The sequence below is a fragment of the Trachymyrmex septentrionalis genome, unplaced genomic scaffold, assembly GCF_001594115.1.
Source record: "Trachymyrmex septentrionalis isolate Tsep2-gDNA-1 unplaced genomic scaffold, Tsep1.0 scaffold212, whole genome shotgun sequence".
Classification (NCBI taxonomy): domain Eukaryota; kingdom Metazoa; phylum Arthropoda; class Insecta; order Hymenoptera; family Formicidae; genus Trachymyrmex; species Trachymyrmex septentrionalis.
In genome coordinates, this window is record NW_017305310.1 from 128102 (window position 1) to 145520 (window position 17419).

A 17419-nucleotide genomic window follows, 5' to 3' on the forward strand; every position below is an offset into this window, starting at 1 on the left:
GTCCAGTTCGTTACTAATGTCCAGTTCGTATCCAGCTATGAATTGTGATTAAATTGTCTGCTTCTTTTCTAAAAAAATATCTTCTCTGATTAGCTATATATACTATAAAGATGATTGATGAAACAATAAATGAATGTTTCTCGTAATATATAGATTATATACTGGGCAGCAAAATTAACGCAACACCTATTTCACTCTGCAAAAATAGGCAAATTTCATGATATAATAACTTTGTCAAAAATTGTCGTATCGGGATGTTTAAAAAAACATTTTACAGGTAGAAACCTCTACTTTTCGGATCGCCACTTAAAAAAACGGTTTTGTGGAGATTTCATGAAGTTACACAAACATAAATAAAGATATATCAAGTCTCAAAATTTTTTACGAAATTTGCGGAATTCCACGGAGTGGACTAAAAATTGTATACCTATATTGTGTATATAAGTTATTCAACGTTGCAGCAAAAATGGCCCTTTTGCTTCAACATTGAATAACTCGATGAAAAAAATTGTACGAAGTTTTGTAAACAAATAAATTAAAAATAAAGATTTGCTCTTTTGAATAATGTAAATCGCATTTGTATACAATTTTTATTCCACTCCGTGAATCTTTGCAAATTTCATAAAAAATTTTGAGGTCTGATATATCTTCATTTATGTTTGTATAATTTCATAAATTCTCCACAAGATCGTTTTTTTTAAGTAGCGATCCATAAAGTACTGGTTTCTATCTGTAAAATGCTTTTATAAACATCCCGGTACAACAATTTTTGACGAAGTTATTGTATCTTGAAATTTGTCTATTTTTGCAGCGTGAAATAGGTGTTGCGTTAATTTTGTTGCCCAGTGTAATATATCGTACGTAATCCAATTCATATTCTTTCGGATTTCTGAAATATCAAAAATATTTTCAATCAGGAGTATTGGAAGAATTTAAAAGACAGTTCGAATTGAGAAAGCACATACCTGGTTTAAAATCAGAAGCTCCACCTTGGACATTTAATTCGACCGCCGTCTTCACTCGTCTCGATGGTTTCTTGAAACGGTTGGCGGATATCGAGTGGCTCTTTGATACCGTTCTCGAATTTTCCAAGTTGGAAAAGATTGAAATAGGCGGCATTCTCGGACGGTCTTTAAGTGCAAGGATCATAAGTGTGTTCAAAGAATTTCAGCAGCTTTTCGTTTCGTTCACCGTGAGGGCAAGCGATGTTCTCGAACCGGATGACGAATCTTTCGTCATCGATTGCACTAAGTTCGCTGAATCCATCACCGATCTCGATAGTAAACTGTCAGCGATTCTTTGTCAGGCTTTTGACAACTGTGGCAATCTTGAAAGTGTTTTCAAGGTTTGTATTTCATTTTTTTTTTTTTAGTACAATGTATTTTGTCAATTATCCGAAACGTAAAAGACGCTCGTTTTTATTTATCAGTTGATAAATATCGCTGGATCGGTACTGGAACGTCCCGTCATACGAAAGCAATTCAGTAATAGATACACTAGAATTCTCGAACTTTTAAACATGGAACTTTCGGTGGTAGAAGTTTTGTTCAATCGTGGTAGCCGGGGTGCTCTGATTAATCTACCTCCTTTGGCCGCTGCTTTAACGTTCACCAACATGCTGCAGCAGCGTATAGACTTGCCTGTACAATCGTTCAAAGCTATGCCGCATCCGTACGTATTACAATACATCAAAGTTCTTCTCTAAAGATAGAGTTCCTTTTCTAGATAGATAAAAAAGTGTTTCGTATTTTTATGAGGAAAGCTATAAAATTTGAAAAGGAAGATAAATAATTTTTTTAATTATCTCCTCAATGATCTCTGTTAATACATTTATAGCTTCGTTCATTTGCAGAATCGTTCACAGCGATGAAGGTCATAATATAATGTCACGTTACGAGAGATTGATAAAAATATTCGCCGATAAGGAGAATGATCTTTTCACTGAGTGGGCACAAACCGTACCGCAAACTGTCGATGTCGGCCTCAAACGTCATTTGCTTTATAGAGACACTGACGGTAATTTGCTATTGAATTTTGATCCCGATCTTCTCTCAGTATTGAAAGAAGTGAGTTATTTGAAACAAATGTCGCGTTCTGATATTCCCCAAGAAGCAATTAAGGTATATAGATTTAAATGTTTTAATTAAAATGAGCAAAATTATGTCTTCGCGCTTAGAAAATTAGATTAGATTTTTATGTTATGAAAGTTTCGCTATCATGTGTGTTTAATTATTTTTATTTTACCGTATCATCAGGTATCTGAGAGCGCGGAGACGTTCAGAAAATTTCGCACAATGCTAAGCAGCACAGTTGATTCGTATAACAACATACGTAAAACAACCAAGCGAGTTGAGTTTGACCTAATCGAGTTGGAAGTAGCGCGAATCGATTCCCTAATATCCCGCGGAGAAGATGAGCTATGGTGGAGATCAGACGGTCTTTTGGAATATATAACGGAGTTGGGCGATCTCGTAGAAGGGCTGTGGAAGCGCATGAAGTCCGCTCAATCGAACGTGGGGAAGATCAGAAACATTTTGGAACCTTGGACAAAAACGCCCCTTATAGAACGGAAAGACCGTCGTAAGGAGACGTTACTGGCCTTAGAAGATCGTTCGGAGAAAGTATCGAAACGTTACGCGGAGATTACGAAAGCCGCTGAGCAGATACACTCGATATTGGAGGAAAATAAAACGCTTTTCCAAATTAATGAGATTGAACAAGAAGCTTGGCAAGAATACGTAAAGTATATCGATGACATTGTGATTGAGTCTCTTCGAAAAGCAGTTGGATGCTCTTTAGGTCTATATCCATCTTAAAATTTAAAAAAAGAAACATTTAATGAAAAGTTTAATTAATATTTTTTTCTTTAATTAATTTTTAATTTACACAATAAATATATGGCATGAAAAGTTTAATTAAAATTTTTTTCTTTAATTAATTTTTAATTTACACGATAAATATATGGTAATGAAAATTTAATAAAACCTAATATCTCTCTTTTTATGATTGTTACGTTTAGGTTATTTGGCGGAAAGCATGGAGCCAATCGGTCAGTGCGAGCCATTACTTGAAGCAAAATTAGAGCTCAGGGAACCAGATTTGTATTACATGCCATCACTGGAACCCGATGATCCAGACGGACTTGACCAGCTGATCCTTGGCCTATTAAATGATATTACCGGTATGGCTGCCTTGATACCGCGATTAAAAAATGATTCTGAAGGATACGCTGAAGAATTAGCGTCCGATGCAGACATGAAGGGAATGAAAGATGAGATATTGACAAGTGTAGCTACTGCCGTAGAGGAGGCTACTGACTTTTGCAGTAATTTTGAAGGTATGATTACAAGTATCTACAAAATAGTTCCAATTTAAAATAAGTTATTAATTTTCAGTATTTTTTCGAATAATTTATAAAAAATCTCATCTAATAATATAAATGTCAAAAAATCATTTTTAAACATGTAAATAATATAACATAGCAAAAGAAAGTTAAATTAAAATTAAAATTAAAAAATGCAACAATTGTGGATTTTGAGAGAGAGAGAGAGAGAGAGAGAGAGAGAGAGAGAGAGAGATATTCTCTAACTTTCTCATTCTAAAATATAAATTGTAAAATATTATTATATTTAAATCTCAGTGCAACCAATGTTTCATTAGGCTACGCCTATTTATGGCTGGATGATAGAGATGTTGTGATGCAACAATTTCTCGAGTATAGTCGGCAACTGTCGGTGGAAGAAATGGACATGGTGGCAGCTCAGGACCCTAAAGGTCCGACAAAGTCACCGCCGAAAATGGAGCAATTTCGCGAACAAATTGATCTTTACGAGAGCCTCTATGTCGAGATCGAGGAAATGAATCTGTCCAAAGTATTTTGTGGCTGGTTCAGGGTAGATCTAAGACCCTTTAGACAATCAGTATTGAATACGGTGTGCAAATGGTCGAGCATGTTCAAAAAACATTTGGTCGATCGTGTAACAAGCAGTCTTTCTGATCTGGGAGCGTTTATAAGGTACTCTCGTACAAAATGTATATAACATATGATATGTGATAGTGTAATTCAAATATTTTAAAATTTCAAGTAAAACATCACTTTTAATACAATACTCATTTAGAGTATTGTTTCTTAACTCATATAAAAGTCTACATGTATAATTTTTAATTGGTAATATGATTTTACTTTTATAAATATTGTATTCGATTTCTAGATTAGCGGATGAAGGATTGTTACAACAAGTACAACCGGGTGATTATGCAGCTTTAGTTAGCGTAATGGGCTTCCTACTGCAGGTGAAAGAACGCCAGCCAACTACGGACGAGATGTTCCATCCATTAGAGGAAACCATTGAGTTGCTCAAATTCTACGATCAAGATATACCCGAAGAAGTAAACGTGCTGTTGCAAGAGTTGCCGGAGCAATGGGCAAACACGAAAAAACTCGCTCTTATGGTAAAGCAGCAAGTTGCGCCATTACAGGCAGGTCTGTAAAATGAGCAATATTATTAAGTTGATAATGTTATGAATCCGTCGATTTAATATTTTATTTAATTATGAGAATAAATTGTACGAATAAAAATAATTACTTTTAAAATTAACAATGCGCAATAATCTTTATTTGTTATGAAAACGGAATTTTTTAAAATTTAGTTTTATGTTTAGATATTCTATAATATTATTATAATATAATATCATTCGTATAAAAAAAATCATTATATTCAATAACGACATATGAAAATAACAGGCGAAGTATCACGAATTCGTGGTCGGATTTCCGCGTTCGATATTACAATAAATCAGTATCGAGAGGCATTTCGACGATACACATTCTTTAAGTACGACTGCAAGAATCCGTACGAGCTATCAAACGAAGCCCACAAGGAGATCCTCATGCTGGAACGCCAAATGAAGGATATACAAGAATCTGCCTCGTTGTTTGAAGTGACGGTACCCGAATTTAAACAGCTGAGGCAGTGCAGGAGGGAGCTGAAGATGCTTAAGCAACTCTGGGATTATGTAAATATAGTGCAGAGTAGTATCGAGGGCTGGAAGACGACGCCCTGGAGAAAAATCGACGTGGAGAATATGGACATCGAGTGCAAGAAGTTTGCGAAGGAGATACGTGGTTAGTAGCTAAGAAATTGTCCACGGTCCCGAAGGATTCCCTCAAATTGCGCGATTTTATGTCGCGAATATATCTTTATAAAATATTACTATCTCTCTTTCACTTTCGCATAACTGAAAAATTAACGTTATGTAAAATATATGCAGCTGTGTTTTATTATCCGCAAAATCACAAAAAAATTCTTTCCCTCGATTAGACGATACAATTTTAATCTCATCGGATGTATTTCATTTAGTAGCACTGGATAAAGAAATGAGACCTTGGGACACTTACGTATCGTTGGAAGCAACGGTGAAGAATATGCTTACGTCGCTGCGTGCCGTAGGAGAATTGCAAAATCCAGCTATTCGGGAGAGACACTGGCGGCAGCTGATGAATAGTACTAAGGTATCGCTGGAAATCGCAGAGCGGATATTTAATTCATTTCTTTATAAACTCATAAATTAGAAGATATACTTGATATCCAGCTTATAATTAGCTGAAAGAAGATATAAATTCATACAAACTCAACGCCCTACCCATTTATATTCTAAGATTTTTGCTACGATCATTACATTTGAAGTGATTCTGCGAAATTGTACATAACAATAATGCGTGTGTGCGTAATCACATCAGATCATACTAGACTTAGTTGCACCGCTGTATATATACGCTATCGGTGTTACAGAAATTGGGCAACATGACTCCAGAAATGACCGTAAGTCCGCTGTACATATGCTGTACACACATATCACGTGTTGTGAACTTATTTAAAAAAATCTCATTCTCATTATATTTTCAATAGCTAAAATTGTAAATGTTGATAAAATCAATCTCGGCATGATAGTTTTTCGCAAGTGCGCACTGTTACATATCATATCCGACACTTACATGTATTATAACATTGTATATTTTATACGCACGGCTACACCATAGCATGGAACACGCTGATCAATATAATGTCAAGATTTTAGAATTTGATTATTCGCAAGATTCATACTTACAGGCTTACTCAATGCTAAATGTGTCTAATGATATGAAATTCGCATTCAGTTTAATAATAAAATGATAGTAAGAATAGCCATATTTAGCATTAAATATTAGAATTCAGATAATCATATTTATAATTCGCTATCATTCTTTTATTATGTAAGTTCTTCATTCATTATTCATTCATTGTATAAATCACTGTACAATTCTTTAATAAATTTGCTCTAATGAACACAAAACATCACTGCCATATTTTATATTATTAGCAATTTCCTATATCGCTCTAAATTATTGTATTAGCTAGAGTAAATCACACGATCTGCTTTTTATCAAGAGTATATAGCTACGTCGTCAGACGACTTTTTTACACGTAGGTTCGTTTCGTAATGGACGAATCGACGACTTTAGCTGATCTGCTCGAGTTAAATCTCCACGATTGTGAGGAGGAAGTTAAAAATATAGTGGACAAAGCGGTTAAGGAAATGTCCATGGAGAAATATATGAAAGAGTTGAATGTTACGTGGTCTAAAATGGAATTCGAGCGAGAAGTTCACGCTCGTACGGGAGCTACTTTAATAAGAGCTAGTGAAGAATTGATTGAGACCTTAGAGGAAAACCAGGTGATTTAATTAATACCTTCAACTTTAAACATTTTCAATTAACTCATAATCAACAATAGAAATATCATTGTATTACGGTTATGATATTTAAGGGTAACTTCCTTTCTTCCTAAAATTGTAGGTACAATTGCAAAATCTGATTACATCAAAATTTATCGCTCACTTCTTGGAGGAAGTATCGTCGTGGCAAAAGAAACTGAGTATCGCCGATCAGGTGACGACGGTCTGGTTCGAAGTTCAACGTACTTGGATGCATCTCGAGAGTATCTTTATGTCATCCGAAGATATTCGACGGCAGTTGCCAATGGATGCTGAGCGGTTTGATCGCATTGACAAGGAATTTAAGGAAATGACGGAGGAGATGGCGAAAACGCCGAACGTCGTCGAGGCGACGAATAAAGACGGTCTCGTGTCCGCTTTGGACGTTCTGCAAAAAGGACTCGTATTATGCGAGAAGGCTTTGGCAGAATATCTCGAAACGAAGCGTCTCGCTTTCCCGCGATTCTACTTCGTTTCTTCCAGCGATTTATTGGACATACTTTCGAACGGAAACCAACCAGAAGTAGTAGCAAAACATTTGACGAAGTTATTCGATTCTATGGCGCGATTGAACTTCGACACTAAGAATACTTCGTTAAAGCGCATCCTAGGTAAATAATTAATCATGAGTGAAATTTCGCGTTAAATATTCGTTATTTAATTTTCCATCATATTTCAGGCATGTTTGCTAAGGACGGCGAATACGTGGACTTCGCAAATTACGAGATGATTTGTGAAGGGGCTGTGGAAGGATGGTTGAATCGTCTTCAGAAAGCCATGCGCGTGTCCATTCGGTATTATTTCAGTGAAGCGGTTGTAACATACGAGGAAAAGCCGCGAGAGCAATGGCTGTTCGATTATCCGGCCCAAGTATCTCTTTGCGGAACGCAGATTTGGTGGACCACCGAAGTCAATCTAGCCTTCGCACGACTCGAAGAAGGTTACGATAACTCGCTGAAGGACTACTTGAAAAAGCAAATTTCACAGCTGAGTACTTTGATCACGCTACTGATAGGAGAACTGACCAAACAGGAGAGACAGAAAGTCATGACCATCTGTACAATCGACGTTCATTCTAGAGACGTCGTGACGAAGCTGGTGCAATCGAAGGTGGAGAGCGCGCAAGCTTTTCAATGGCAAAGTCAGTTGCGACACAGATGGGACGAGAAGGAAAAGGATTGCTTCGCAAATATTTGCGACGCACAGTTCAAATATTCTCACGAATACCTGGGTAATACTCCCAGGTTAGAATATGCACTATGTTTTAATATTTATTTATTTTTGTCGGTTACCGACGCAATATACATTTGTTTGCTTCCAGATTAGTCATAACGCCGCTAACGGACAGGTGCTACATAACTCTGACGCAATCTCTACATCTCATCATGGGTGGTGGTCCAGCCGGACCGGCCGGGACTGGAAAGACAGAGACCACGAAAGATCTTGGCAGAGCTCTTGGCATAATGGTGTATGTGTTCAATTGTTCTGAGCAGATGGACTACAAATCCTGCGGTAACATATACAAGGGTCTGGCGCAGACCGGCGCATGGGGTTGCTTCGATGAATTCAACAGGATCACCGTTGAGGTGCTCTCGGTGGTCGCCGTGCAAGTGAAATCGATTCAAGACGCTATCAGAGATAAAAAGGAACACTTCAACTTCATGGGCGAGACAATAGCTCTCGAGCCAACGGTTGGTATATTCATCACCATGAATCCGGGTTACGCCGGCCGTACGGAATTGCCGGAAAATCTGAAGGCGCTTTTCCGTCCCTGCGCCATGGTAGTGCCCGATTTCGAATTAATATGCGAAATAATGTTAGTAGCGGAAGGATTTCAGGACGCAAGAGTACTCGCGAGAAAGTTTATTACACTGTACACGTTGTGTAAAGAGTTGCTATCTAAACAGGATCACTATGACTGGGGTTTGAGAGCAATAAAATCAGTTTTAGTGGTTGCCGGAAGTTTGAAAAGGGGCGATCCCGGCAGACCGGAAGAACAAGTACTAATGAGAGCACTAAGAGATTTCAATATTCCCAAAGTGGTGTCGGACGATCTACCGGTTTTTATGGGGCTGATAGCCGATTTATTCCCAGCATTGGACGTTCCTAGAAAAAGAGACGTTGAGTTCGAGAAGATGGTGAAGCAAGCGGCCACCGATCTAAGTCTACAACCAGAAGACGGTTTTATTCTCAAGGTTGTACAGCTTGAGGAGTTGTTAGAAGTGAGGCACTCCGTTTTTATCGTAGGTATAACTGGTTCAGGAAAGACTCAAGTTTGGAAGACGCTGTTCAAAACTTATCATAATATGAAGAGAAAGCCTGTGTACAACGATCTCAATCCTAAAGCTGTGACCAATGACGAGCTCTTCGGTATCATCAATCCAGCGACGCGAGAATGGAAGGACGGTCTCTTCTCGGTAATAATGAGAGAACAGGCTAACCTAGGTGGCGAAAATCCAAAATGGATTGTTTTGGATGGCGATATCGATCCGATGTGGATTGAGTCGCTGAATACCGTTATGGACGACAACAAGGTTCTGACGTTGGCTAGCAATGAACGAATCGCCCTTACGCCGGCCATGAGATTACTTTTTGAGATTTCGAATCTAAGAACCGCCACGCCCGCCACGGTCTCTCGCGCTGGTATCCTATATATAAATCCGCAGGATTTAGGATGGAATCCGTACGTAACCAGCTGGGTCGAGAAACGATTATTGCCGAACGAGAAATCGAATCTCGTCATGCTCTTCGACAAATACATCCCCACTTGTCTCGAAACTTTACGAACGAGATTTAAGAAGGTAACACCCATAGCTGACATGGCACACGTTGAAATGCTATGCCATCTTCTCCATTGTCTTTTAAAACCAGAATTGACGACCGGCGACTTTCACAAGGATCATTACGAACTTTATTTCGTGTTCGCCGCTGTCTGGGCTTTCGGCTCCTCGATGTTTCAGGATCAAACTGTGGATTACCGAGTAGAATTTACTAAATGGTGGACTAATGAATTCAAGCAGATAAAATTTCCGTCACAAGGAACGGTTTTCGACTATTACATTGATAACGAGACGAAGAGTTTTCTCCCCTGGACGGAACGTCTGCCGAAATTTGAATTGGATCCAGAGATACCATTGCAAGCCGTTCTAGTCTACACGTCGGAATCTATCAGAATAAAATACTTTCTCGACTTGTTGATGCCGGAGAAACACCCGATAATGTTAGTCGGTACGGCTGGTTGCGGTAAGACTGTTCTGGTTGCCGAGAAACTTCTTCAGCTTTCTGAAAATTACGCGGTCTCTAACGTACCGTTCAATTTCTATACCTCGTCTGAAATGCTACAGAAAATATTAGAGAAATCACTAGAGAAGAAAGCGGGCAGAAATTATGGTCCGCCAGGAAATAAGACCTTAGTATATTTCATCGATGATATGAACATGCCAGAAGTGGACGCATATGGTACGGTCCAGCCTCACACATTAATTAGACAACATTTAGATTACGGTCATTGGTACGATCGAACCAAACTAACCCTGAAGGATATCCACAATTGCCAATACATCAGCTGCATGAATCCGACCGCCGGATCGTTTACCATTAATCCGAGATTGCAAAGACATTTTGCTGTATTTGCTGTCAGTTTTCCAAATGTGGATTCTTTGACGACAATATACTCCTCCATTTTGTCGCAGCACCTCGCAAATGTAGAACACAGGTTAATATTAAAATGAATAATCAAATTCTCTACACATCAAATTTGTACTTGTAATAATTAAATCGCTCACCAAATTCTAGTTCTCGAAAATTCATTCAAATTATTGTTAATATTAATTAATAATAATCAGGTTTCCTGTAAGCGTCACCGAGTTATGTCCCAACATCGTGCAAGCAAGCATTCAACTACATCATCGTTGTGCTCAAATGTTTTTACCGACAGCCGTGAAGTTCCATTACATCTTCAATCTCCGTGAACTTTCCAATTGCTTTCAAGGTTTATTGTTCAGCGGCAACGAGTGCTTACAATCCTCGGTGGATCTAATCAGACTCTGGATGCACGAGACTCAACGCGTCTACGGAGATAAGCTAACGGACGAAAAAGACATTGAAAGTTTCTTGAAACTACAACTCGATATCCTGAAAAAGAACGTGGAGGAGGTCGACGAGGGTGCTATCCTGGAAAAGCCCAACATCTATTGCCATTTTGCAGGCTCGTATTTTCTGATTCTGTTTTTATTCTCTGTTGAAATATTTTTACAAAAAATTATTAATACCTGATTAATTAATTCTTCAAAATTTATAACATTAATTAGCATTAACGTTTTGTTTAAAGAAGTATGAAAACGTATATCTTTTCGGAAATTACTAAAAAGATTGCATAATGTTTAGGAGGCGTTGGAGAGCCGAAATATATGCCTGTCAAGGATTGGGCAACTTTACATCGTTTGTTATCAGAGGCAATGGTCAGCTATAATGATTTAGTAGCGGCCATGAATTTAGTGCTTTTCGAGGATGCTATGATGCACGTATGTCGCGTAAATAGGATCCTAGAATCGCCCAGAGGTAGTGCGCTCTTGGTGGGTGTGGGTGGCTCCGGTAAACAGAGTCTTTCACGATTAGCAGCTTTTATAAGTTCATTAGAAGTTTTCCAAGTTCAGCTGAAGAAAGGTTACGGCGTAACTGATCTCAAGTTGGAACTCGCCGCTTTGTATTCAAAAGCTGGCTTGAAAAATTTGGGCATCATGTTTCTAATGACAGACGCGCAAGTTGCAAACGAGCAATTCCTAGTACTTATCAATGACATGCTCGCGTCTGGAGAGGTGCCTGATTTATTCGCCGAGGACGAGATGGAGAATATAATAGCAGGTTTGAAAAATAATTTCAATTCAAACGTAAATAAAAAAAAAAAATATTTATATATTATTTGCATAGCAACAATATTTTTACAATAAGTTTGTATCATAATATCTCTTTCCAATCTTTTTATTAATATTACTATTTTTTATTATTTTATTATTTACTAAAATCGTTAACATGAAAGTAGATATTAGCATTTGACATCTTATTAAAATTCAACAGGGGTTCGTAATGAGGTAAAAGGCGCCGGTATGTTGGACACACGCGAAAATTGCTGGAAATTCTTTATCGATCGCGTTCGCCGACAACTCAGAGTAGTATTATGTTTTTCTCCCGTCGGTTCGACATTGCGAGTCAGATCCAGAAAATTTCCGGCAATTATAAACTGCACAATGATAAACTGGTTTCACGAGTGGCCTCAGGAGGCATTAATGTCTGTGTCAAAGAGATTTTTGCAGGAATTGGAGGAACTGCCAGAAACTTACAGGTATAAAATAATATTGAAACTTGAATAAAGATAGCTGCAGGTACATTCAGCTAAAAAAAAATAAGAGACACATGTTTTCTGACAGAGAATCTGCTGCCAAATTTATGGCTCATGCACATACCAGCGTAAATATAGCTAGCCGTCATTATCTGAGCAGCGAACGTCGTTACAATTACACGACTCCAAAGTCTTTTCTGGAGCAAATAAGTTTATATACTAGGTTGTTAAAAACAAAAACTTCTGAACTACGTGCTAGAGTGGTTAGATTGGAAAACGGCTTGGACAAGTTGAGATCAACAGCAGTACAAGTAGACAAGTTAAAAAAGAAGTTGGCTGTACAAGAAGTAGAATTACAGCAAAAGAACGATGCTGCAGATGCTTTAATTGCCATAGTTGGTATTGAAACGGAGAAAGTTCAAAAAGAAAAGGCGATAGGTTCGTAATATCATTAGTAATGTATAATAAATAACACAATTATATATATATATATTTAAACATAATTTAATTTAAAAATGTTATTTAATTTAGCGGATGAGGAGGAATCCAAAGTGGCCGTGATAGCTGAGGAAGTTTCAAAGAAGCAAAAAGATTGCGAGGCGGATTTAACGAAAGCCGAGCCTGCTTTACTGGCCGCGCAAGAAGCTTTAAACACTTTGAACAAAGCGAATCTAACGGAATTAAAATCATTCGGTTCGCCTCCCGGTGCTGTAACAAACGTTACTGCTGCAGTCATGGTCCTTTTGGCGCCAGCTGGCAAAGTAGCTAAAGATCGTAGTTGGAAGGCAGCCAAGGTATTATCAAATCGATTGAAATGATTCGAGAGAGTAATTCTCTCTTGTCGTGATTCCATCTAAGCAACAAGCGTCAGAAATTATATTTTTCATTTTCTCCTAAAGATCATGATGGCGAAAGTGGACACCTTTCTGGATTCCCTGATCAATTATGATAAAGAGAACATACATCCTGAGGTGATTAAAGCGATACAGCCGTATCTCAAGGATTCCGAATTCGAGCCTGAGTTTGTAAGATCCAAGTCAGCCGCCGCGGCGGGCTTATGCGCCTGGGTAATTAATATTATCAAGTTCTACGAAGTCTTTTGCGACGTGGAACCGAAACGGAAGGCACTTGCACATGCAAACGCAGAGCTGGCTGCAGCTCAGGATAAGCTTAGTGGTATCAAACGAAAAGTAGCTGTAAGTGAACGTCAATATCATTTTCTGTGATTCAATATCTCAAAATTCTATAAAACTGCATGAACATACATACATATATATGCACGTGCATATATTTGTAATATATAATATTTCACGTGCCATGTTATGTTTAGTTATTATTAAAATAATTTAAACAATCGACTTCTTTTCTCAGTCCTTAGAAGAACAATTGGCGAAATTAACAGCGGACTTTGAGAAAGCGACATCCGAAAAATTGAAATGCCAACAGGAAGCCGATGCCACTAATTCAACGATTGCGTTAGCGAACAGATTAGTCGGTGGTTTAGCGTCCGAGAACGTTCGTTGGGCCGATTCGGTAGCCAAGTGAGTATTTTTTACGATATATAATATTTTGTTATAATAATACGGACAAAGTAAAAATTGCAAATATTTATAGCTTCATGCAGCAAGCATTGACGCTACCTGGCGATGTACTACTGGTGACGGCTTTCATATCTTACGTGGGTTGTTTCACAAAACAATTTCGACAGGATTTACTAAACAAGCAATGGTTGCAATTCATACGTAGCATAGAACCGACAATCCCGATTACAGAAGGCTTAGATCCTCTCTCGCTGCTAACGGACGACACGCAAATTGCCAAATGGAACAACGAAGGATTGCCGAATGATCGAATGTCGACAGAAAATGCTACGATACTGACCAACTCCGATCGTTGGCCGCTAATGATAGATCCACAGGTACAGGATCAAGAAATCGTGCAAAGCCGAATTCAACTCGATAAAAAAAAACAATCTTTTACAGCTTCAGGGTATAAAGTGGATCAAGGAGAAGTACGGAGACGAGCTGAAAGTGATCAGATTAGGTCAACGTGGTTATTTGGAAGTGATTGAGTTAGCATTAGCAAATGGATCTACAGTCCTGCTAGAGAATATCGGGGAGACTGTAGATCCTGTTTTGGATCCTTTGCTCGGTCGAAATTTAATCAAGAAGGGTCGAGCTATTAAGATCGGCGATAAGGAGGTGGAATATAATTCCATGTTCAGATTGCTATTGCACACGAAGCTAGCTAATCCCCATTATAAGCCGGAAATGCAAGCGCAAACTACGCTGATTAATTTCACGGTGACGAGAGACGGCTTGGAAGATCAATTGCTCGCGGAAGTGGTTAAGGCGGAGAGACCAGATTTGGAGGAATTGAAGGCGGAACTTACTAGGCAGCAGAATGATTTTAAGATTACTCTCAACAGTCTCGAAGATTCGCTTCTTTCCAGGTAACAGATCACCATTAAACAATTTAAAATTTATAAATTAATTGATACGCAAAAAATTTTGCATATACAAGTAAATTATGCAAATATTGCACTAGAAAGAAGTTTACTCTTTTAAAAAAATGTCTGTACATATAATAATCAATATTCTAATAATTTGCGATATTATACAATTTTGTCCTTATATTTTGTTTTAATTTATTGATACTAGTTGATGATATACAAGAATTTGTAATAAATCATTGTACTTGTCAAGCGGTTGAAATAAGTACAATTATTAATTTAAATATTATCTTAGACTATCATCAGCCGGCAGCAATGTCCTTGAAGACACATCTCTCGTGGAGAACTTGGAAACTACCAAGCGTACTGCCGCGGAGATCGAGTCCAAGGTTACGGAAGCTCGTGGTACCAGCCGACAGATCGATGCGGCTCGTGAATTATATCGGCCAGCAGCAGCAAGAGCCTCATTACTGTATTTCATTTTGAACGACTTGAATACGATTAATCCTATTTATCAATTTTCGCTAAAGGCTTTCAGCGTAGTCTTTCAGAAGGCGATCTTAAAGGCTGATCCTGCGCCGGATGTTGCGGCAAGAGTACAGAATCTGATCGAGTGCATCACATATTCAGTTTTTATGTACACCAGTAGGGGACTTTTTGAGTGCGACAAGTTGATCTTCGCCTCGCAAATGGCTTTTCAAATATTATTGGTAAGAAACGAAGTCACGGCTAGCGAGTTGGACTTCCTTCTGAGATTCCCTATAACGCCACACGTCACCTCGCCGGTCGATTTCCTCACCAACACTAGTTGGGGTGGCATAAGAAGTCTGTCTACGAGGGAAGAATTTCGGTACGCACGATGAGAAACTGTTGTCCCGTTGTCGCTTTAGCCACTCACTTGTCCCGCTTGTTCAAAGGAATTTGGACCGGGACATCGAGAGTTCCGCCAAACGCTGGAAAAAGTTTGTAGAGTGCGAATGCCCGGAGCGCGAAAAGTTTCCCCAAGAGTGGAAAAACAAGACGGCAATACAACGTTTGTGCATGCTGAGAGCTCTGAGGCCGGACAGGATGACGTATGCCATCGCAGCGTTTATTGAGGAGAAGCTCGGTGCGAGATACGTCGAGGCAAGAACGGTGGAGTTTGCGAAATCTTATGAAGAGACTAGTCCGGGCACTCCCATTTTCTTTATTCTGTCGCCCGGAGTAAATCCATTGAAGGTGATTACGAAATATATTTCTTTGTCGCTTTTCTTATAAATATTTCAAGATTTTTAATAATTAATTTTTAGAATTCGTTCAAATAAATAAAAATCGGACTATTAAATTCATTTTATGAAATATGAAAAAATAGAGATGGTAAGAGAGAAAATGTGTTATTTTATGTTTAGGATGTGGAAGACCTAGGTCGTCGCCTTGGTTTTATATCAGATAATCAAAACTTCCATAATGTGTCCCTTGGTCAAGGACAAGAAACGGTGGCCGAACAGGCTATAGACGTAGCAGCCACAAATGGTCACTGGGTGGTGTTGCAAAATATACACTTAGTAAAGAAATGGCTTCCACTGTTGGAGAAGAAATTGGAAACAGCTGCGGAAGGTTCTCATCCCGATTACAGAATGTTTATGAGCGCAGAACCAGCTAGTACGCCAGCCGGACATATAATACCCCAAGTAAGAATATTTTTTTATTTCTATTTTATAATATATTTTTTAAATAAAGATAATAATCAATTAAAAATTTTATTTGTATTTTATAAAATCTGCCAATCTTTATTAATTGTCGAAATGTAATAAAAGAAAACTTGAAGAAAGTACGATAGTATTTAATTTAAGAAGAAGAAAGTACGATAATATTTAATTATATTGATATTTATTTTTAGGGTATTTTAGAATCATCAATTAAAATTACAAATGAACCACCCACCGGTATGCAAGCTAATTTGCATAAAGCTCTGGACAATTTTACTCAAGAAACTTTAGAAATGTGTTCTAAAGAAGCCGAGTTCAAAGCGATTTTATTCTCTTTATGCTACTTTCACGCAGTCGTCGCGGAACGTCGTAAATTCGGACCCCAGGGTTGGAATAAAATATATCCTTTCAATGTGGGAGATCTGAATATTAGTGTCAGTGTACTTTATAATTATTTAGAAGCAAGTCCGAAAGTACCTTGGGAAGATTTAAGGTTAATATACACTTAAATTTTTAATTAAGATCAATAATAAATAAGATAAGGTAAACATACAGTATAATTTATATTAAAAGTTACGTAGAATAAACCAAGTTATGTATGTAAATACATAATTTAATTCAAAATGAAGCTATCCCTCAAAAGAATTTAATAATTAATATTCTTAAAAAGGTATCTCTTTGGAGAAATTATGTATGGTGGTCACATAACAGATGACTGGGACAGAAGGCTTTGCGTATCCTACCTTGAAGAATTAATGCAACCTGACCTGATCGATGGAGAACTGCAACTGGCACCAGGTAAACTAACAGGCGACTAACTATTTAATATTAATTTTTTGTGAGTGAATATCTCAAATCTCTCATCATCTTGCGCATTTCAGGTTTTCCTGCACCTCCTAATACAGATCTAATCGGTTATCACACATATATTGACGAAGCTATACCACCGGAATCACCATATTTATATGGACTACATCCAAACGCGGAAATCGGCTTTCTAACGATGACGGCTGAGAATTTATTTCGAACAGTCTTTGAGATGCAACCACGTGACACTGGTAGCTCGGGAGGACAAACTGTTACCAGAGAAGAAAAGGTGTTATTTTATATATATATATATATAACACATGGATCAATAAGTCCCGAGACTAACCCAGAAATGGCGCTCGTAGTAAACCAGTAACCACG

At 38.0% G+C, this 17419-nt stretch overlaps 1 protein-coding gene across 1 annotated transcript in view; it reads left to right on the plus strand.

The window, feature by feature from the left end:
• LOC108748145 (dynein beta chain, ciliary) overlaps positions 1 to 17419 on the plus strand; it is a 32397-nt gene that overhangs the window by 13256 nt on the left and 1722 nt on the right. Inside the window, exons 5-33 of the mRNA XM_018486174.1 lie at positions 918 to 1345; positions 1430 to 1671; positions 1853 to 2120; positions 2256 to 2799; positions 3020 to 3337; positions 3661 to 4015; positions 4212 to 4483; positions 4745 to 5125; positions 5361 to 5512; positions 5793 to 5822; positions 6469 to 6714; positions 6836 to 7364; positions 7433 to 7997; positions 8075 to 10468; positions 10599 to 10960; positions 11140 to 11616; positions 11830 to 12094; positions 12180 to 12529; positions 12623 to 12885; positions 12991 to 13287; positions 13463 to 13632; positions 13706 to 14009; positions 14074 to 14543; positions 14839 to 15393; positions 15461 to 15761; positions 15932 to 16213; positions 16423 to 16724; positions 16902 to 17029; positions 17113 to 17309. Of these exons, the coding sequence (XP_018341676.1) occupies positions 918 to 1345; positions 1430 to 1671; positions 1853 to 2120; positions 2256 to 2799; positions 3020 to 3337; positions 3661 to 4015; positions 4212 to 4483; positions 4745 to 5125; positions 5361 to 5512; positions 5793 to 5822; positions 6469 to 6714; positions 6836 to 7364; positions 7433 to 7997; positions 8075 to 10468; positions 10599 to 10960; positions 11140 to 11616; positions 11830 to 12094; positions 12180 to 12529; positions 12623 to 12885; positions 12991 to 13287; positions 13463 to 13632; positions 13706 to 14009; positions 14074 to 14543; positions 14839 to 15393; positions 15461 to 15761; positions 15932 to 16213; positions 16423 to 16724; positions 16902 to 17029; positions 17113 to 17309 (11447 nt within the window). The remainder of the gene's footprint in view (positions 1 to 917; positions 1346 to 1429; positions 1672 to 1852; positions 2121 to 2255; positions 2800 to 3019; positions 3338 to 3660; positions 4016 to 4211; positions 4484 to 4744; positions 5126 to 5360; positions 5513 to 5792; positions 5823 to 6468; positions 6715 to 6835; positions 7365 to 7432; positions 7998 to 8074; positions 10469 to 10598; positions 10961 to 11139; positions 11617 to 11829; positions 12095 to 12179; positions 12530 to 12622; positions 12886 to 12990; positions 13288 to 13462; positions 13633 to 13705; positions 14010 to 14073; positions 14544 to 14838; positions 15394 to 15460; positions 15762 to 15931; positions 16214 to 16422; positions 16725 to 16901; positions 17030 to 17112; positions 17310 to 17419) is intronic.